This window comes from Lagenorhynchus albirostris, chromosome 3, assembly GCF_949774975.1.
Source record: "Lagenorhynchus albirostris chromosome 3, mLagAlb1.1, whole genome shotgun sequence".
NCBI lineage: Eukaryota > Metazoa > Chordata > Mammalia > Artiodactyla > Delphinidae > Lagenorhynchus > Lagenorhynchus albirostris.
Genome location: NC_083097.1, coordinates 59,207,474 through 59,229,811, shown reverse-complemented (window position 1 = coordinate 59,229,811; position 22,338 = coordinate 59,207,474). Strand labels below are relative to the sequence as shown.

The 22,338-nt window shown below is 35.3% G+C and overlaps 1 protein-coding gene across 1 annotated transcript in view; it reads right to left on the bottom strand.

The window, feature by feature from the left end:
- POLK (DNA polymerase kappa) overlaps positions 1 to 22,338 on the bottom strand; it is a 62,396-nt gene that overhangs the window by 37,744 nt on the left and 2,314 nt on the right. The window contains exon 2 of the mRNA XM_060143136.1: positions 4,525 to 4,688. Within this exon, the coding sequence (XP_059999119.1) occupies positions 4,525 to 4,680 (156 nt within the window). The 5' untranslated portion in view covers positions 4,681 to 4,688. The remainder of the gene's footprint in view (positions 1 to 4,524; positions 4,689 to 22,338) is intronic.

The following is a 22,338-nucleotide window of genomic DNA, read 5'->3' as shown; positions in this document are numbered from 1 at the left end:
GTTGTCCCAGTATCATGTGCTGAACAGACTATTCTTTTGCCTTGGTACAAATATCAATAAACTATAAACATTTATTTCTAGACTCTCAATTCTGCTCCATTGTTCTATATGTCTAGCCTCATGGCAGTAACACATTGTCTTGATAACTGTAGCTTTATAGTAAGTTTTGAAATAGGAAAGTCAGACCCCCATGCTTGTTCCTTTTTACAATTGTTTTGACTATTTTAGGTGTTTCTCATTTCCATATACATTTTAAAATCTGTTTGTCAATTTCTGCAGAAAAAAAAAAGCCACTGGAATTTTGATGAGGGAAGTACACTGAATCTACAGATCAATTTGGGGAGAACTGCCTTCTTAACCGTATGGAATCTTCTCATCCTTGAATAGGCATATGTCTCCATTTTTTAGGTCATTATCTTCCCTCACCAAGTTTTTGTAATTTTCAGGGTACAATTGTTGCACTCCTGAAATTCCTTAAGACTTTCTATGTATTAGATCATGTCATCTGTGAACAGATAGTTTTAGTTCTTTGTTTCCAATCTTGATGCTTTTTATTTCTTTTAGTTGCCTGACAGCACTGGCTAAAATGTTCAGAACTAGGTTGAAAAGAACAGGTGAGATTGGACATCCTTGCCTTGTTCCTGATTTTCGGGCAAAAGTGTTTAGTCTTTCACCATAAATTATAATGACAACTATAGGGTTATTTTTTTTTGGATTTTTTTTGTTTTTTAATTTTTATTGGGGTGTATATGTTTTTATAGATGTCCTTTTTAGGTTGCAGAAAACCTTCTACTTCAAATTTATTAAGAGTTTTTAGCATGAATGGGTATAGGATTTTGTCAGGTATGATTTTTCTGCATCTATTGACATGACCATGTGTTTTTTGTCCTTAATTCTATTAACATGGTATAGTACATTAATTGATTTTTGGAGGCTAAATCAACCTTGCATTCTTAGGATAAATCCCATTTGGTCATGCTACATAATCTTAATATTTTGTTGGATCCAGTTTGCTAATATTTTGTTGAGGACTTCTACATTTATAAAGATCTATAATCTTCTGCTTGTTTGACTTTAGTATTAAGGGGATACAGGCCTCATAGAAAGAGTTGGGAAGTGTTCCATCCTTCTTTATTTTTTGGAAGAACTTGTGGAGTATTGGTATTATTTCTCTTTTAAATGTCAAATAAAATTCACCAGTGAATACCCAGGAAAAAACCATAATTCAAAAAGACACATGCACCCCAATGTTCATTGCAGCACTATTTACAATAGCCAGGTCATGGAAGCCACCTAAATGCCCACTGACAGATGAATGGATAAAGAAGATGTGGTACATATACACAATGGAAGGAACATAATTGGGTCATTTGTTGAGACGTGGATGATCTAGAGACTGTCATACAGAGTGAGGTAAGTCAGAAAGGGAAAAACATATATTGTATATTAATGCATGTATGTGGAACCTAGAAAAATGGTACAGATGAACTGGTATGCAGGGCAGAAATTGAGACACAGATGTAGAGAACAAACGTATGGACACCAAGCGGGGAAAGCGGCAGGGTGGTGGTGGTGGTGTGATGAATTGGGCGATTGGGATTGACAGGTATACACTGATGTGTACAAAATGGATGACTAATAAGAACCTGCTGTACAAAAAAAAAAAAAAAAAATCACCAGTGAAGACATCTTGACCTGATCTCTTTTTTTCCTTTGCGGGGGGGGAAGATTTTTAATTACTAATTTAATTTCTTTCCTTTTTATAGGTCTATTTAGATTTTCTGTATCTTCTTAAGTCAGTTTTGGAAAATTGTGAATGCCTAGAAATTTATCCAATTTATTGGGATTTGTTTTAAAATACTCTAATTTCCACCTCCAAAATTCAGTAGGGAGAGGTAAGTGAGAAAAATGAAACAATATTTGTAAAAATGTTGATAATTGTTGATGCTGGGTGATGATTACCTGGGATTCACTATACTATTCTAATTTTGGGTATGTTTAAAATTTTCTGATTAAAGTTTTTAAAAAGTAAATTGCTATGGAGCGGCAAGAATTAGAAAATTTCAATTTAAGAAAGATATTTCAGATAAACTCACCCCTCCTCCCTACTAGAGGAATATATATTATATAAAGTATACAAATATATTAATATATAAAATACATAAGTATCTATTCTATGATTGCTACATATTAATATCACACAAAATTTATATGGAAGAGCAAAGATTCAAGAATGCCTAAGATACTCTTGTAAAAGAACAAAGGCCAAAAAAAGAGAACTTGTTCCAACAGATATCAAGACTTTAAAGTATTGTATTTAAGATCATGTTGTACAGTGCAAGAACAGACAAATAATCTATTAGAACAGTAGAAAGCACTGCAGATTAGTAGGAAAGGATGGACTATTTAGTAAATGGTACTGAGACACGAGGAAGAAAGAGGGAATATCTGATAGGGTCATCTAAGATAACTTAAATATTCTATTTCTTAACTTGAAAACTAGGATCATAGGTTTTACTCTTTGTCTTTTAAAAAATTGTTATGATGAAAATTTCAAAGAAGTCTGAAACAGAAAAATATAGAGGTTGCTATAATAAATATATAAAACTATCACTGAGATTTAACAACTGTTAACATTTTGCTTAATTTCCTTCAATGATTTTTTTAAGTGAACTGTTTTAAAGTAAATTACAGATATAATGACATTTAGCTATTCTATAGAGTATTTTAGCATGCATCTTTAAAAATAAGGCCATTTTCCATAGTAATATGTAATCATAATAACATTTCATAACTAATAAAATTAACAATAATTCCTTAATATTATCTAGTATCCTCCCTATATTCAAACTCCTCTAAATGTTCCAAATGTATTTGTTCCAACCAGGATCCAATCTATATGTTATATGGATTCCTTATTTCATCTCTTATGTTATTTCATCTCTTATGTTATTTCATCTCTTATGTTATTTCATCTCTTATGTTATTTCATCTCTTATGAATCCATATGTTATATGGATTCCTTATTTCATCTCTTAATTATCCATATGTTATATGGATTCCTTATTTCATCTCTTAATTATCCATATGTTATATGGATTCCTTATTTCATCTCTTAATTATCTTTTATTGATACTTTTAAAATTGTATCTACATTTTATATGCTTAAAAAATTATTTTTCCCTCAACTCTTTATTTTAGAATTTCCAAATATTCAAGAGTTGAAAGAATAGTACAAGGAACACCTATATATCCTCACCTAGACCGACCAATTGTTGATATCCTGCTACATTCGGTTTCTCTCCCAACTCTTATGTGTGCTTGTGTGCGCACACACACACATACACACACACTCACTCTCTCTTTCTCCACCCTCTTTTTTTGGCTAAACCATTTGAGAGTAAGTTGGTGCAGTTATCAGCATGCATTTGCTAAGAATAAGGATATTCTCTTAAATTTTACACCTTTCTGCATGGATATTTCATAATACATAAATGAAACCCCCCAAATGGTAGAAAAAACCCATTAAAGAACTCTTTTATGATCTTGGAGAAAGTCATATGTAGTTAACTAATTCAAGTACGTAAAAAGAAGCAAACGAAAAACTACTGCACAGGACTAAACTACCATGAGCAAAGTCAAAAGGTAAACAATAATCCAATGGAAAATTGTGCAAAGGGTAAGAAGAGACAGTGTGTAAAAAATACACATATAAGTGGCTTTTAAACATATGAAAAAGATGTACAATCTCACTTTTCATAAGAGAAATATAAATTAATGTGACCCTATGTTACCATAGACTGGCAAATCCAGAAGTATAGTAACACACTACGTTGGTATGGTTGCAGCATGGTAAAACATACTCTCACATATTGGCAGTGGAAATGTAAATTGATACAACTACTATGGAGGGCAATTGCACAATTAATTAAAAACTGCACATGCATATATCCTTTCATGCTATATGTATTTGGTGGAATAATTCCACTTCTGGGAATCTCTCCTATAGTTATATTTGCACATATGTAAAGTTATGAAATACAAGCTTATTCACTATAGTATTGTTTGTAAAAATGGAAGACTAGAAATGACTTATTGTATGTCCATCCATAAAGATTCTGACTAGTTCAATAAAGTATAGTATATCCACATACGCAGGCATAAAAAAGAATGAAGATCTCTAGTTTCTTATACAGAAAGACTTCAAAGATATATTAACTGAAATAAAAACAAAAAAACCACAATTGTACTATTCTCCTATTGGGGTGAAAAAAAATGGGTGAAAAAAGAAGATATATGTTATTTTGCTTTAACATGCATACTATGTGCATGTGAAGTAGAAAATTGGATGGCAAAAGCAACAGAAGAGAAGGGAAATTATTCTATATGCACTGTAGCTTAATAATTTTATATATTAAAATATTTAAAATAATAATTAAAAGGATATTTAAAATACTAATTTTCTTTTAAACAGAAAGTTAAAAAGTACTGAATTAAAGATATTGAAAGAAAAAAGAAACATACCTTTGTGGCTTCCATTATAATTTTGTTAATTTTCTCTTTATCTAATCCTTCCATTCCGGCTTTATTATCATTAAGTCCCACCCTTAGCAGAAGATCATCTTTGTAATTGTCATTCTTCTCCTTTGTGCTGTCATTCTTCTCCTCTGTGCTATCCATGGTGTAAACTTAAAGTAAAAAAAAAAAGTTAAAGTTAAAATGGCTTTTTTGGGAGAGGGGTGGACATTTAAAAGTTAAAATGATATAGAAATCAGCAAAATAAAAATGACAGTTAAGATTTTTTGGCTATGGAGAAATAATTATTACTCAGATTTTAAAATTATTATCCCAAGATTACCATACTCTTGGAGGGAAGAAAGGAATCAACATTTCCTGCCAACCTATGCTAGCCGCTATGCTTGGTGCTTTACACTTGAATTTTACACAGCAGCCCTGAAAGGTAGATATTATTATTATTTTTTTATTTTTATTTTTTATTTTTTGCAGTACGCGGGCCTCTCACTGTTGTGACCTCTCCCGTTGTGGAGCACAGGCTCCGGAAGCGCAGGCCCAGCGGCCATGGCTCACGGGCCCAGCTGCTCCTCAGCATGTGAGATCTTCCCAGACCGGGGCACAAACCCGGGTCCCCTGCATCAGCAGGCAGACTCTCAGCCACTGCGCCACCAGGGAAGCCCAAAGCTAGATATTATTATTCCCAATATAAAGAGAAAAGAAACCTAAGTTTTAGAACATGCCTAGTGACACAAATTTGATAATAAGTGACAATATCTGTGTCCGACAGTTCATGTTTTTCCCATATTAATACACTGTATAAGAAATAAATACAAAATAACAGTTTCCATGCCTAACATTAAGATCAAAAACATTTATTACTTACTGTTTGCAGAGTTCTGTTCTTAAATCAGTGAAAAAATATAGGAAGAAATATCTATCTACTTCCAGGAAATCATTACATTTTACAATGTTATGTCACTTCTAAGATTAATTTCAAATAATAATTCTTTAGTGTCTTTATATAATTCTTTATAATTTACCTTCACATACATTCACTTTTAAAAACAATTATTACAACCATGCAAAGTAGACTTGCTCATTCTCATGTTAGGGAGAAAGAAATTTGAATTTCAGGAAGGTTAAATGAATTGCCCATCACAATGGGTAATTATGATAATAATTGATAATAAGCAATTATGATAATTATCTGATAATATGGAAAAGAACTAGGATTTCAATCCAAGTCTTCTTACTCCAAGTCTAAAGCAGCTACCATGACATCACAGCTACCTCCAATTTGGGGTTCACTTATACTACAAATAAATGGCCAGGTGAATATCTGCCATGAATCTACAACAAATTATGGCAGTGATTTCTCATTTGCATGATTTACAGAGGGTTCACTTATTCTGCTCTGCCTTGAGGACCTTCCCTCCCCACCGCTCCCTTCCTCTTCCCTTCCCTTCTTTTCTTTTCTTTCTATTTAACATCCATCACCATATATAGTTGTTTTTTTTTTCGTGTGATGAGAACTTTTAAGATCTACACTCTTAGCAACTTTCAAGTATACAATACAGTATTAACTATAGTCACCAAGCTGTACATCTCCATGACTTATTTTATAATTGAAAGTTTATACCTTTTGATTCCCTTTACCTATTTCCCCCATCCCCCTACCCCTCATCCCTCCCATCCACACCCCATCCCTGCCACTGGCAACCACCAATCTGTTCTCTGTGAGTTGTTTTTTGTTTTTGTTTTTAGATTCCACATATAAGTGAGGTCATACGGTATTTGAATTTCTCTGACTTATTTCACTTAGCATAATGACCTCAAGAGGACCTTTTCTTGATAGCTGCTTCCATTTTTGACACCAGCAAAGAATAAAATAAATTATGGAAGGAAATTTGAATACTGTGATTATTAGTGACAGTTCCATTAGAACAAAAAAAGTGTATAACACAGTAGTTCTCAAACTTTGTGACACATTAGAGGGATGTCTGGAGGGATCTTAAAACTCCGGATGGCCAGGTTGTATCCCATACCAAATAAATCAGAAATTCTGGGAGTAGGAGCCAGATACCAGTATTTTTAAGAGATGCCCAGATAATTCCAGTGTGTTCTAAAGTATTGGAACCACTAGTGATGTTGTTTCTAGGTACCTAAGGGAATATAGGTTGATTTTCTGTTCTTATCATTTGAATTTTTTTCTCTTCAGCTTTCACATTCAGCCTAATATTATCCTGTATTTTGCCTTATGCTTTAGTAATCCAATAATTTATCATTTTCTAGTAAAACAGGTGAATGTAATTCATTCATAATTTCCCCAAACCAACACTACTGAAGAGGGAAGAGGCTAAATACAGACATCCTACATTTAAGCTGCCTTGTCCTTTAAATGTTAAAATGTACGAAAGGAAAAGAAACAATTATTGAATGCCTACTACTTCACATATAGTATATTACTTAGCCCCAAAACTCTGAGAATTGGTTTTGGTCCTTAATTGGCGAGAAGAACTGGGCTACCAGCAATACTGGCGCCAGGCAAAGTTGTGAGATAGGTAGAGTTAGTTTTCATCACCTTGCTGCCTTTTTTTTTTTTTGGCCGCACTGAGTGGCTTGTGGGGATATTAGTTCCCCGACCAGGGATCAAACCTGGGCCCTTGGCAGTGAGAGCCCGGAGCCCTAACCACTGAACCGCCAGGAAATTCCCACCTTGCTGCCTTGTTGATGCCCCATCACCAGGTAACATATATCCAGTTTCATGGGCACAGACTTAGTATCATCTACATGCTAATGACTTGCAAGTTTACAGCTCTAGTCCAAATGCCTGCCTGACATCTCAAATTTAGCAAGTCTGAAATTGACCTTCTCATCTGCTTCCATCCCCCAAACCAGCTCTAATTTCAGCCTTCCTCATCTCAGTTGAGGGCAACTCTAATCCCCTCCAATTGCTCAAGCAAAACACCTTGTAGTGATTCTTGACTCTCCTCTTTATCACACCCCACATCCAAACTGTCAGGAAATCCTGTGGGCTCTACTTTCAAAATGCACCCTGAATGTAACCTCCTCTCACTATTTTCACTGCTTTCACACTAGTCTGAACCACCGTATTTTTTCTTGCCTGGATTATTGCAATAGCAATAATCTTAAATAGTCTCTGTTCCTACCCTTGCCCTCCTATAGTCAATTATCAACACAGTAGCCCAACTGATTCTTCTAAATCATGAGTTAGGTCATATCACTCCTCTAATAAAAACTGTACAATGGCACCTCATCTCACTCCAGTATAAAACCCCAAATCTTTACAGAATCTGTATCCCTATTACCTGTTACCTGTCTACCCTCATACCTAATACTCTCCCCCTTGCTCACTGCTTTCCAACTTTGCTGTTCCTCAAATCAGCGAGGCACACTCTGACCTGGAGGCCTTTTGCACTGGCTGTTCCTTCCTCCTCGAGGGTTCTTTGGCCAGATATCCTCTTGTCTAAACCCCCTTATCTCCTTCAAGTCTTGGCTTAAATGTCACCTTCTTAATAAGGGCATATCCTGACTTCCCTATTTAAAATTGTAGCCTGATTATCCCTCCTACACCCTCTTTCCAATGCCCCATTGCTTTTCATAGTTTACTTACTTATTATGTTTATTGTCTACCTCTCCTGTGAAAATGTAAGTTCCATGAGGGTAGGGAACTTTTTCCCCCACTGATGTATACCAAATGCCTCAAACAGTGCTTGGCACAGAGTAGGTGGTCAATAAACATTTGTTAAATGATCAAACTCAGTTTATATCATTTTCTCATTCTTTTATTCACATAGCAAGTTCACATAATCACATTAAAAGATTGGGAGAAAAACTGCTTTTCTGAAGTTAATTTAAAAATACTTTGTTTTCTCTTATTTCAATATTACATATGTAAGGACAAGTATATGAGCTTAACCACTTTTGATTTTATGAGCCTTATTTTCCTATGAAATTTCATGGTTAAATTGGTTTATTAAAGCTTTCAGGACTTCTATTATAATATAAGAATATTTTGAATTTACATATTAGAATGCTTGCTAGGCTCCATTAATATTAAAAAATTCTAGCTGGTATTTCTACTTTGGGAAATTAAGTTACTTTGTTAAATTTAATTTGATTAATATTTTTCAATTATATCTAAATCTAAGAAAAATCAATGGACAAAGGTAATAAACAACATACTAAGTTTTAGTATACTTGGATGTCTATGAGTTCCTTTTGGTACTATCATTTGTATTACTATGGTGAGTCTGCTTTTGTTGTTATTGGTTAGTATTTCTGTTATTTTCAAATTTCTAAAATTTCTCATTAGCACTGGTTATCTGTATTCTTCCCATTAGCTCTGAGTTTCTTTATCTAGAAGTCCACAAATTGAAAGGGGGAGCTTCTAGCAGAGATGATCACATAATATAACAAAGTATGATAAATTCCGTATTTTTCTGGGAAGTGAGATTTAGTACTACTTCAAATGGCTTTGTACGGACAGCATATAATGGAAGTGCCTAGTATGATGTCTGGTACATGATAAACTCACAATCAATACTTATTATTTATTATTATTATTAAAGTTAAGTCAAATTTCCAGAGCTGTGAAAATCACTAGTCCTACTTTTCTTACTTCGCTCTTTAAGATAAAGAGACTCTAAAGGGGAACAGGGTACACTGTGAGCATCCTTGAGAAAAAGCTAATGTTCACAGATCATATAGATGAATTTTGTTTTGCTTCCAAAGAAGTATTTGTCCTACGATTACTGTGCACTCACATATAGTCACATATATAGTCCCAAGGTCTATGAATGGATATAACTGTGACTTACAAACAAAAAATTTTTTTGAGAAAGAGAATAGTCAAACATTTTTATAGTTCAATATTACAGAATACAGTCTGTTAACTTCAATTCAGAAGCTGCACAAACAGTAATGCACAGCTCAAAGGAAAGAACTCTGGGTTCCTGTGGTTTAGCATATTGGTTTAAAAGCACATTTTCTCTGAAAATATTCAAATTCTTCCAGTCTGATTCTACCACAGACTATTCTGGTTACCAGTTTAAAAATGTAAGGGCAACTTCTGTTTTGGTGATACTAAGAAAGGAAAATTAGAATTTTTCAGAAGGAATTCTAAGAAAGAAGTTTTCTGTGGTAGGGTTCCTCCTCCGTATAAAAACCACACAAAACTATGTAAACAGTATCAAAAGTGCTTAGCATATTGACCAAAGTCACCTGGAATTAATCTACCAGGAAACAGGTAAAATATACTAAGGGTAACAGAGAGAGAGAAGGAGAGGATCAAGCAGGAGGGGAAGGAAGAGGGGAAAGAGGAGGAGGGAAAACTAAACTATAGTAGGGTCCTAGACAGAGCTTGCTTCCTATTTCTAACATACTGTAAATAACCAAACTCAATAACCAGCCCCCCCAGAAAACCTTTTTATGTCTTAAGAACAAATATTATTTTTAAATCCCTCAAATGTTCAAATATTTAATGTCTGAACAGATTAAGTACCCAGTACAAAACTTGAGACTGTGATTAAATGTTCTTTTTACAATCTACACTTAAATACAGTGAATGTATCAAATTAAGAATATTACTCTAATTTTAATGTAGTAATTTCCAAATTAATGCCTGACCTAAAGTTTTCTTTCTCATTTCTTATAAAAAAGTTTTTTAAATTTTCAAGAAAATTAAAAAATCACAACCCCAAGACTTTAACAGATTAATTTGTTAACATGTTCCTCTCCAATTATTTTACACACACATATATGCACATATATACTCAAACTGCATGCCTACAATTTTTTAAAAGAAATTAACATTTAAAAAATAAATTTATTTATTTAATTTATTTTTAGCTGTGTTGGGTCTTCATTGCTGTGCACGGGCTTTCTCTAGTTGCGGTGAGCGGCAGCTACTCTTCGTTGCATCACACGGGCTTCTCATTGCGGTTGCTTCTCTTGCTGTGGAGCACGGGCTCTAGATGCACAGACTTCAGTAGCCGTGGCACACGGGCTCAGTAGTTGTGGCTCGCAGGCTCTAGAGCCCAGGCTCAGTAGTTGTGGCACACGGGCTTGGTTGCTCCGCGGCACATGGGATCTTCCTGGACCAGGGCTTGAACCTGTATCCCCTGCGTTGGCAGGCGGATTCTTAGCCACTGTGCCACCAGGGAAGTCTCTACAATTTCTATATGATGGGAATTAAAGCACAGAGGCACCTCTGTATTTTTAGCTTTAGTTTTTTATATCTTTGCAAAATAAGATGTACAAAAATTTCAAAATTATTTGAGATAGGATTATCTGCAATATTTAAAAATTTATATGTACCACTGAGAGAAATAACAGAAATTATGTAACCCCACAGATCTTAAACCAAGGGGATGTATGCTAAAAGAAAACTTAAGTTGGGAGTTCCCTGGCGGTCCAGTGGTTAGGACTTGACGCTTTCACTGCTGTCCCCTGGGTTCAATCCCTGGTTCAGGAACTAAGATCCCATAAGCCACATGGCTTGGCCAAAAAAACCGTCAACCTTTCACCAAGGATTTAAGGTCTATTCTTTAAGAGAGAACCATGCATATATTCTCTTCAATTGTCTTTTTCCTTCCTGAGTTGCCTATTAATTTAATTTATTTCAAAGATGAATGAGACAGAAGGCAGTCAAAAACCCTACACTCTACATAATCCTACAGATGTATAACATTCGCACTTAGAGAATAATAAATTGAAATTATCTGCTTCTTAGTACAGAATGAAATATATCCTGATACAAAACACATTAACTAAACATCAGTTCAGGGACTTCCTTGGCAGTCCAGTGGTTAAGGCTCCACACTTCCAATGCAGGGGGCACAGGTTTGATCCCTGGTTGGGGAACTAAGAGCCCACATGCTGCGTGGTGTGGCCAAAAAAAAAAAAAAAAAAAAATCAGTTCAAAGGTAAATTCCCAAAGCTCAGTTTATACATTCCTATTCTGATGATGAGTTGCATAAAAGTCTTCCAGGTTCTTTAACAAGGAAAACTTTGTTTATACTCACACAAAGGAGGTAGGCCAAGAGGTTCTTTCGTTGGGTATTAGATCAAGTCAGCAAAAATATTTACTTTTGTAGACGTGATACCAAACAGATTAATCGTTTTAGTTGAGGTATATAGTAAAGCACACAAACCTTAAAGGATAGTTGAATACATATGGTCTTAGAAAAGGAGGAAAAGGTTCTCTTGTGGTACCATTTTGGGTACTGTAATAATTTTTAAAATTCTACAATCTCAAATGTTACCATTTTAATATAGAATTGCATAAGAAGCCAGGATAATAAGGGTAGGTTACACCACTAGTAGGAAATTTCAACTATTATATTATCACTATACTATCTCCTATATTATTAGAAGGAAAATATTTAATAAGGTCAGAAAGAGTTGTACAGGATATTTTATTTTCCTATCCTGGGAAAATGATCACTTCAATTACCTCCTCTGCCAAATGGCTCCAATTTTTTCTGAGCCCTAATCTTGATCCACTGCTGATTTCTTAAATTTCTCATAGCTCTAACAGTCTACGGCAGGAGTTTAAAATATTTTTAGCAACGTAACCCTTTCACATGAAATCTCAAACTTTTCCTTAAATCTTTGTTCTACAAATGCTGTACAGCTCTCTTATAATTTCTTCATATATATTCTATCACTAAAGTAAAAGAATAGGTAGCCTAAAGAAAAGGAAAAGTTAATAATAACCTTCATTTCTTTGGTTCTCCTGATTCCTTAGAAATACCTGTGTGAACACTGATATATACTGAAATTGTTACCAACTCCAAGACTGAACTAACAGTTTTCAGCTGACAATTGTTTACTATTGATGAATTTTAAAAGATGGTTTCCATAAGAAGTCAGGCTCTAAAAATCATTATTATTATGTTTTCTTCCTGGTCTTATACATGCCTGAAAACCAGAAACAAAAAATTAAATTAAACATCCAGAAAATCTGCCAATCATAGGAAAAAAAATTAGTAAGAAGTTGTGATTTTGTAGTAGTTAACCCAAAATGATTTAAAATATATCCACATGCCTCCCCCCGACCCTAATAAATAAAAAACTCCATAAGTATCTGACTTTTGTTCAGATTATACTGTTAAAACAACTTTGGTTTTAAAAATTAATAACCTGTTTGTAAATTATTACTAACATAGTTATGAAAATACATTTAAATAGACATGACATAGAAGAGCATCTGATAACAAAGGATCTGGAATTTATATTAAATTAGCAAAAATAATTATTCTTGATGAGATGATCTCTTTCAGGGTTATATGCTATAAATGGGGTAATAATGATTTGGTTTTAGTGATACTAAATTTGTTTTGAAGCATCAACTAACATTAAAGGAAGGTTTGTGAAAGGAGCATAAATTAAAAAACCCTTGCAAAACACGGAGCTAGAATAATTTATTAAACTATAGAATTTGGTTCTTTAGTTTCTCATGAATTTTAACGGTGCTTAGTGATTTTTCTCCTGGGCCTTGTTAATTGCAATTCCTACAACTTCCCTTCAATCATCAACCAACTGAACTTATTCCATTAATCCATATATACTGAACACTCACTATGTGACAGGTAATTTTAAAGCTTTACTTGCTCTTTAATAATAATGTAACTGTTAAAAACATATCAATAGTTTTATTACTTATTTTTGTCTATATTTTGAAAGTCTAGCATTATTGTCTACATTCTTAGACATACATTTCTGTATGCTAGAAAATAATGAATCTATGAAAGATGTTGTATATATCTCATTTTTACAGCACCTTAATCAGGATCATCATATAGCAAGTTCTTTAATAAATACTTTAAATGAAGATGAAGATAACTGTATATTAATAAACTATATCACCATAACAGCATGCATATTCCATAATAATATTTTTCACCTTACTTGACTGAGAAGAAGAGGACCTGAAATTACAGTAAAAGTGAAACAATGAAAGGGGTGGGGAGAAAAACAGAAAGCAAACACATTTACAAAATAACTATCATGAGGATTCTACCAATACTTAAGAATACCACAATGCTCTATATAGTATGGCTTTAACATATTAACAAAATAATTTTTCAATGTAATTTCTCAATGTAATGAAAAGAGGTTAAAAGTTAGAGACTCAAAAGCTTGGGGAGAAAAACAGAAAGAAAATGTATACATGCAGAGAGTGGACACTAATATCCCTGTTCATCTATTACATATGTACACTATGTACTTTTTAGACTAAAGTATTTTTTACTGTTATAGTGAAACCTATTAAATGACAACTACCCCTGACAAGTTTTTAACCCACAAAACCAAATAGATATAAATAAAAGATAATGAAATACAATTTCAATTTTATTCAACAGTAAGAAAGAATAATTCTGCTTAGAACATGCCTGACTTGGCTTTCCTCTGAACAACAGGAAACAGGACAAAAGGATAGCCTACATGCTCTTCGAAATTCTGTTTCTGAAATCAGTCTTAATGCTGAATGTTAGAACTGTCCATGAGATGTGACTTATTCCTAAGTAGCTGTATGCAGTGTATTAAGGTATCAATGAGAACCTCCCCCTCCCCCCTCATATAAAGTTGTCCTTGGAGAGTTAAATGGTAAAAATCAACACACAAGGGAGTCTAAGATATATATGCAAACTCACCTTAAGGATCAGAGTAACAGGCAAGTCCTAGCAGTATGAACATAATATAATAATAATAATTGATGTCAATAAAACAAAGTCTTCCAATCCAAATGGAGTGTGGGTAGTTAGAAACAGAACAAAGAAAAAGAAAGTAAGCAAGGTAAATATTGGCAATGCCTAGATAAATATCCATCATCACAACAGGGATAACCTAACTTAGTGCTACTAATCATTTAGAATCATAATTGAGGAAAAAATATGAGACTGGGATATAGTAAAAGGACATCAAGCCTATATTTGAAACCAAGATATGAGGAGCAGTCACAGGGCTGGGGAAAATGGTGAGAATTTTCGGGGCTCTTGAGCTAGTGAGGTGGGAAAAAGGATCGAAGTAAGAATTAAGAATGGGCATAACATAATTTTCACTATTCCTATAAGTCAATTACAACAGGATGGAAAGCATGTTATGAAGGTTCTATTACAGCTTTTACTTCTTCTAGCTTCTCACTATTTCTCACCTACTCCCTCCTCTGCTTTTCCCATCACTACTGCCAATGACTGCTACAGTAGAGGAAGAACAGAAAAGGAAGAAAAATAGTAACAGACAATAGTAATGCACAACACATATAAACAACAGTAATGCAGGGGAAGGAGAGGAATGAGGAAAAAAAAATAGTACCAGCATATATAGGAAGGAGAGAAATTCTGCAGCTGTCTGGCTGTGGGGACCATTCATACATAAAGAATGCACATAAACTGGTCAGATTAACTACAAGGCTCCTTTTACTCAACTAGATTTTATGATCAGCTTTTGGTATTTTTCTCAGCAACCAGAAAATTTGTTCAACTATTTAAAAAACTTGACAGATCCTTTAATTAAGTTAATTCATAGACTGGTACACTTGGGTTACTTACACTGGATATGAATATACCTGTAAAGATCTAAGTCTAAGAGAAAATCACTAATTTGGGAGATAGGCAGGCCAGATGTTGACTATTGACAGGTAAAATGCAATCATTTTTTTGCACCAACTCAAAAGTTTAAGATACATAGGGGAGCAATGCCCTCAATATTCCTACATTCACTTTAGAGGTTTGTATACGACCTCCTTATTTGAATACACTCACAAAGATATCACAAAAGAATTCTGTATAATGTCATAAAAGATGAATACATGCAAGTTTCTTGTAGCCCCTAATATTTCTGAAACTGGTGCTTACATCATCAGAAATGGACATAGACGCATTCACATTTTACATCAATGAATATCCACTTTGATATACTTATGTAAATATCATTTTACAAATGCATATAACACCACAACAATTGGGATATACATAGTAATAAAAAGACTGGTTATACTAATGCCATTTATTAACTTAGCATTTATTTAATACACAACCAAAGCCATACGGTTATTAAGGATGAAGCCCTAGGATTCACCCAGGGACTGTCTGCTTGCTCACTCTGAACTCAGGGAGAATCACCATAGTGGCAGAAACTACGATTCTTTAATAGGCCTGACAGGAACGTTAAGCCTAACAGGCTAATATGATTGATTAATAGTCAAAACAGGAAAAGGAAAAAAAAAAGCATTCAAAAGGGCAAGTAGTACAGGCTAAACTGGAAAAAGGCTTGCAGAGGAGCTCTTAAATCTTTTAAACTTCTGAACTTCATTTAGGGGACATGCTGAATGTCACACACAGAGTTATAAGCCATAAAAAGATCTACCAATTTATAATATTTCTAATGTGACAAGACTCATTAAACAGTTTACATGATAACTTGGTGGAAAGAGATCAGCAAACGAGGACAATCCTTTTTTCTTTAAAATTCCAAATAACCATTGTCTTCACTAAAAAGACCTGGAGCAGGTGGCCTACAGAGATCCAGTAGAAGTAGGATTAGATAACACGATTAGAGAACAGGATTTATCACTGTCAGGTGGTAGGAGTAAAAGTTACCTGCTTTTAACTTACAAAATACTATAGTTACACGTATACCTTTCTTATCTTGTTTTCTGTTCTAATCTCCTTGAATGCAGACCCCCACAACCCTCGCTCTTTTTTTTATCTGTCACTATTTTAAAACTACCCACAGGGCTTCCCTGGTGGCGCAGTGGTTAAGAATCCACCTGCCAATGCAGGGGACACGCGTTAGAGCCCTGGTCCGGGAAGATCCCACATGCCGCGGAGCAACTAAGCCCGTGCGCCACAGCTACTGAGCCTGTGCTCTAGATCCCGCGAGCCACAACCACTGAAGCCCACGCACCTAGAGCGCGTGCTCCGCAACAAGAGAAGCCACCGCAATGAGAAGCCTGTGCACCGCAACGAAGAGTAGCCCCTGCTCGACGCAACTAGAGAAAGCCCACGTGCAGCAACAAAGACCCAACGCAGCCAAAAATAAATAAAATAAATAAATTTATAACAACAACAAAAACTACCCACAGTAGTCAGCATAATATCCTGCATATTAGATGCTTGTTGAATTAAATTATTAACTGAAAGATAAGGTAAAATACATTAATTATATTGACTGCCTTCTATGTGCTGAGCACTACTCTGGGGACTAAAATTAGAAAAAAAGTGGATAAAAATTTTAAACTCATGTTTTAGTGGAACAAAATAATATATGCAGTCTAATACTGCACATATTAACCATTTATCATGTGCTAGTCTGTGCTTATGCCTTTGAAAAGAATTAATATCTGTGTGGTGCTTGACAATGAGATTTTCACATGTTAAATAATTCTTTCTCCTCAGAATGCCCCTTTTCTTACCACTACAGTTAGAATATAATGCAAATTATATATACTAGATATGCCTATTGTTTCCAGTTGGCCTCCCACTCCCAACAAACCACAGAAGAAGTAGACTTACATTCCACACTTTTGGGAAGAGCTGAGTAGAGCACTGGCTGGCCAACTACCTATTTCTTTTAAGAATCTGAACTAAGAGACATTGAGAGAGCTCTGAAACTGACAGGTAGTTAAAACAAGTTGGACAACATGCAAGATGAAATCTGAAGAGACAAATAAACTGAGATTGAGAACACAAGAACATAGAGATGAAAGATATCATGAAGTCCCAGAGATGAATAGAAAAACACCAAATCCTCATTTTCCAAGTATTGAAATACGTGTACGAGGCCCAGCTGAGGATTCAGAGATCTCTACAATAACATCTCTTATTTGAGCTACCCCAAACATATTTCTGATTCCTTTAGTCAAAGAGCCTTGATAAGATCAATAATAGTATAATATCCAACTGGTCAACCAAAATAAACACCGATAAAAGTATTCCATCGTGGTTCATTCTGAAATTGTAACCTCCTACCATTATCTCCTTCCAATAGCTTGCTCAAATGCTATCCTACCACCATCCTTTGTCTTCAAGTATTGGGGCAGGGCGGGGTGGTGGGAGGGCGGGGAGGAAGGACTCAGACACACTACTGGGCAGCGTAAACTAATGCAAACTTTTTCGAGGACAATTTGATAGTCTCCCACTGTAAAATATTCTCTGTTTGAGCAGCCCACTATTGGGAATTTACCCCCCAAAAAGAGCTAGACAAGTGCACAAAAATAAAGTTAAACTAGTGTTTCTTTATAGCGTTTTTGTAATAGCAAAACATGAAAAATGTTGATTGCCCATCAAAAAAGGAATTCTATGCAGTCATTAAAACAAACGCTACGGGGCTTCCCTGGTGGCGCAGTGGTTGAGAGTCCGCCTGCCGATGCAGGGGACACGGGTTCGTGCCCCGGTGCGGGAAGATCCCACATGCTGCGGAGCGGCTGGGCCCGTGAGGCATGGCCGCTGAGACTGCGCGTCCCAAGCCTGTGCTCCACGACGGAAGAGGCCACAACAGTGAGAGGCCCGCGTACTGCAACAACAACAACAAAACGCTACGAAATAGATGTTCACAATATACTGTTAAATTAAAAATGCAATTTGTACAATGGTAGAGTGTCCCCCCCATCACACACACAGACCTTCCTTGACTTATGATGGGGTTATGTCCCAATAAACCCATCATAAGCTGAAAATAACTTTAGGTAGGAAAAGTATTTAATACATCTACTGAACATCATAGCTTAGCCTAGCCCACCTTAAATGTACTCAAAACACTTACAATAGCCTATAGTTGGGCAAAATTATCCAATACAAACCCTATTTTATAATAAAATGTTAAATAGCTCATGCAATTTACTGAGTACTGTACTGAAAGCGAAAAGCAGAACATGTAATTTACTGAGTACTGTACTGAAAGCGAAAAGTGTATGGGTACAGAATGGTTGTTAAGCCCTCATGATCATGTGGCTTGCTTCCACTGCCCAGCATCACAAGAGAGTATCATGTCACATGTTGCTAGCCTGAGAAAAGATCAAATTTCAAAATTCAAAGTATGGTTTCTACTGAATGTGTGTTGCTTTTGCACCATCATAAAGTCGAAAAATACTAAATTGAATCATTTTAAGTAGGGGACTATTAGTGTCTATATGTTTATATTCTAAAAATGACAAATAGTGCTCTTAGGGGGGAAAAAGAAGGGGGAATGCTTAAAAAACCAAGTACAGTCCTCCCTCAGTATCCACAAGGGATTGGTTACAGGACCCCCTGCGGATACCAAAATCCATGAATACTCAGGACCTCTATGTAAAATAGTGCAGTATTTGCCTATAACTTATGCATAGCCTCCTGTATACTTTAAATCATCTCTAGGCTACTTATAACACCTAATACAATGTAAATGCAGTGTAAATAGTTGCTGGTGGGCAGGAAATTCAACTTTTGCTTTTTGGAGCTTTATAGAATTTTTTTTTTTCTGGATATTTTTGACCTAAGGTTGGTTGAATCCGAGTATGTGGAACCCATAGATAGGGAAGGCCGACTGTACCATATTTCACTGCTTCAAGAACACACATTTTTTTCATTTAAAAAATCGGGATGCTTCATATAATCCTTGTCAGTGAAACAGCAGTCGTGACATAACTGTCATTACGTATGTATCAAAATGTGAAGGATAGGGGTCAGCAGCTTGGGGAAAATAACTCTGAAGACAATGATGGGGCCTTTTTAAGAAATCCTATAATCATCAATTCTCTTGATGGTAAAGAGGAAAATGTATGGAAAAACAGGGACATTAACAACTCTAAGTTGAAAATTAATTTAGAACACTGTGTGTAAAGAGATTAATCTTTAATTTATATCATTTATAATTACCATTTCTTCTCACAAGTGATACATATACACATGCACAAACATACTCACATGATATATTTTTTTCATACAAAATGGTACAAAGAGAAAAATTCAAGTGGTCCATAATTTCACCACCCAGATTATTATTCAAGACATTAAAATAGGGCAAAAAAATCAGTTGTTTTATTCATATGCTGTATTTTGTTCACTTGTACTTTTGTTTCTAGACTGTTGCTACTCATAGATCATTACCTCTATTTCATAGATTAGTATCTCTAAGTTTTCAAAATCAAGTTTCTTATGTAAATCCCCAGTTTTTAACTAGTTATGTTTCAGTTGGGAACAGTATTATAAAGATTACAAAGAACAGTTAAATTCCCAGGTTAGCTAAAAAGGACTATTTAACTCCAAATGCATCTTTACCGTAATAAATACTGTGAGAATACAGAACCTATAAGCTCTGTTATGGACTAAATTGTGTTCCCCTCAAATTCATATTTTGAGGACCTAACTCCCAATGGGACTGTATATGGAGACAGGGCCTATAAGGAGATATTTAAGGTTAAGTGAGGCCATAATGGTAGGGCCCTAATCCAATAAGGCTGGTGTTCTTATTAGAAGAGGAAGAGGGACCACAGCCACCCAGACTGTGGTATTTTGTTACGGCAGGCTAAGATACTAACGAAGGCTTTTTATAGCATCATTTAAAAACATTAGACAATGTCTTCAATTTCAACTTGGGACATCCTCTCCTACTACAGTTCTAGCATCAAGAAGAAATATTCCCGGGAATTCCCTGGTGGTCCACTGGTTAGGACTCCACGCTTTCACAGCTAAGGACCCAGATTCCATCTCTGGTCAGGGAACTAGGATCCAACAATCCGTGCATCGCAGCCGGGGTGGGAGTGGGGGGAGGCGCGACTGGTATTCCCTTCCATGCCTCTACCTGTTGATCAGTAAAATTGCAAGATTCTCACTTCCAGCACCTCTGGGTTTTTGGCTTCTGTGTCATTGCAGTGAGAGAGTGAGGTAGGGATGAAGGTTTTGGGATTGGTGTTTTGTGGAGAAAAAAGGTGGGAGAATGAGGTGAAGTGGAAGATGGGGAGAAAGAAGAGGAACTGAAGAATTCTAGTGGGATGAGAATGAACGCTGCCATCAGGATAGTTGGGCTCAAACCGCAACTATGCTCTTTACTGCTGTATGACCTTTGGAAAGTTACTTAACTTCTCTGGGTTCAGTTTCTTCATGTGAAATATTAGAAATAGAAATAATAATAGAAATAGGATAGCAATAATAAATTCTTCATTGGGGTTAAATAAGACAGCATAGATGTAAGCAGTGGGTAAATGAAATGCACAAAATCATTAGCTGAATTAAGAGCATAGTTGCTCTGATATACTCATCTACAGGATATGTTATTTATTTACACAATTCTTTCCACTTTTAGAGGTATTCTGAAGCAAAGAAAAGAATATGATCTTTAAAATCAGATCTGTGTTCAAATCCTAAGTCCAACACTTAGTACCTATTTGACACTGGATAAGTTACTTAGCAGCACTGAGCTTCAGATTCATTATCCTTAAAATGAGCCCAACAATGCTCACCTTATGTGGTTTATAGGGAATAAGTTAGACCAGATATGTAAAGTGCCTGACGGAGGCTAAGAGTTAATACTGTAAAGATGTAATTTTCTTCATAAAATAAGTGCATTCTTAATCCAAATTCCAACAGAGTGTTTCATGTAATTTGACAAGGTGTTCTAAAATTCATCTGGAAGAGAAGATATACGAAAATATCCAAATGAAAAAGAACATCAGGAGAGTTTTGGTATTATATACGAAAATAGTATAAAGTTAAATAATTAAAACAGTATGGTATTAGCACAGGTATAGACAAGTAGATCAATGAAAAAGAATGGAGTCCAGAAACAGACCTAGATATATGTAGATTTTGTGTATCATATAAATATAAGCATAAGAATAGGCTATTAAATAAAATGTTGGGCCAAGTGGCTGTCCTTAAAAAACAATTCCTACCTTATTCCATACACAAAAATAAATCCCAGGTGGATTCAAGTTTTAAGAGTTAAAAAAAAAACTACTAAAAGAGAAAATATGGTATATTTACAGGAAGGTTGGGGAAGGTTCTAAGTTAGCGAGAAAACTGAGAAGCTGTCACTCTCACCATAAAGAGAAAGCTCATGTATTTTACTACTGTATTGCAATTTCTTCCCATTAGCAAAAATGAAGTGAATCCCAACCTCTAATGTGGTATTCTGAACAATATACAAAAATCCTTCTGTACTTAAAAACATTTTTAAATAGTCTTGTAAGTATAGAGAAACAATGTGGCAATAGCTTTTATTTATTTATTTAGGCCATGCCATGGGGCATGCAGGATCTTAGTTCCCCCCCACCCCAGGGATCGAAACCATGCCCCCTTCAGTGGAAGCGTGGAGTCTTAACCGCTGGACTGCCAGGGAAGTCCCACAAAAACATTTTTTAAAAGACAATTTCGCTCATATTAATTTTAAATACAATGAAACAACTTCCTACTGATTAAGTGGGTACTGTAGTCATATTAGTGTTGGTGGTTACTGCCACACAACTTACAAATGCATAAGGGATCTCCCTGGTGGTCCAGTGGTTAAGAATCCACCTTCCAATGCAGGGGCCGTGGGTTCGATCCCTGGTCAGGGAACTAAGATCCCACATGCCACAGGGCAACTAACCCCTTGTGCCACAACTATTGAGCCCGTGCGCCACAATGAAGAGCCTGTGTTGCGAAACTAAGACCCGATGCAGCCAAAAAATTAAATAAATAAAAAAATATTTTTTTAAAAAAAGAAATGCATAAAATACAATAAAAAGTTCCATTTAAAAATAAATATAGGGACTTCCCTGGTGGCTCAGCGGTTAAGAATCCGCCTGCCAGTGTAGTGGACACGGGTTCGATCCCTGGT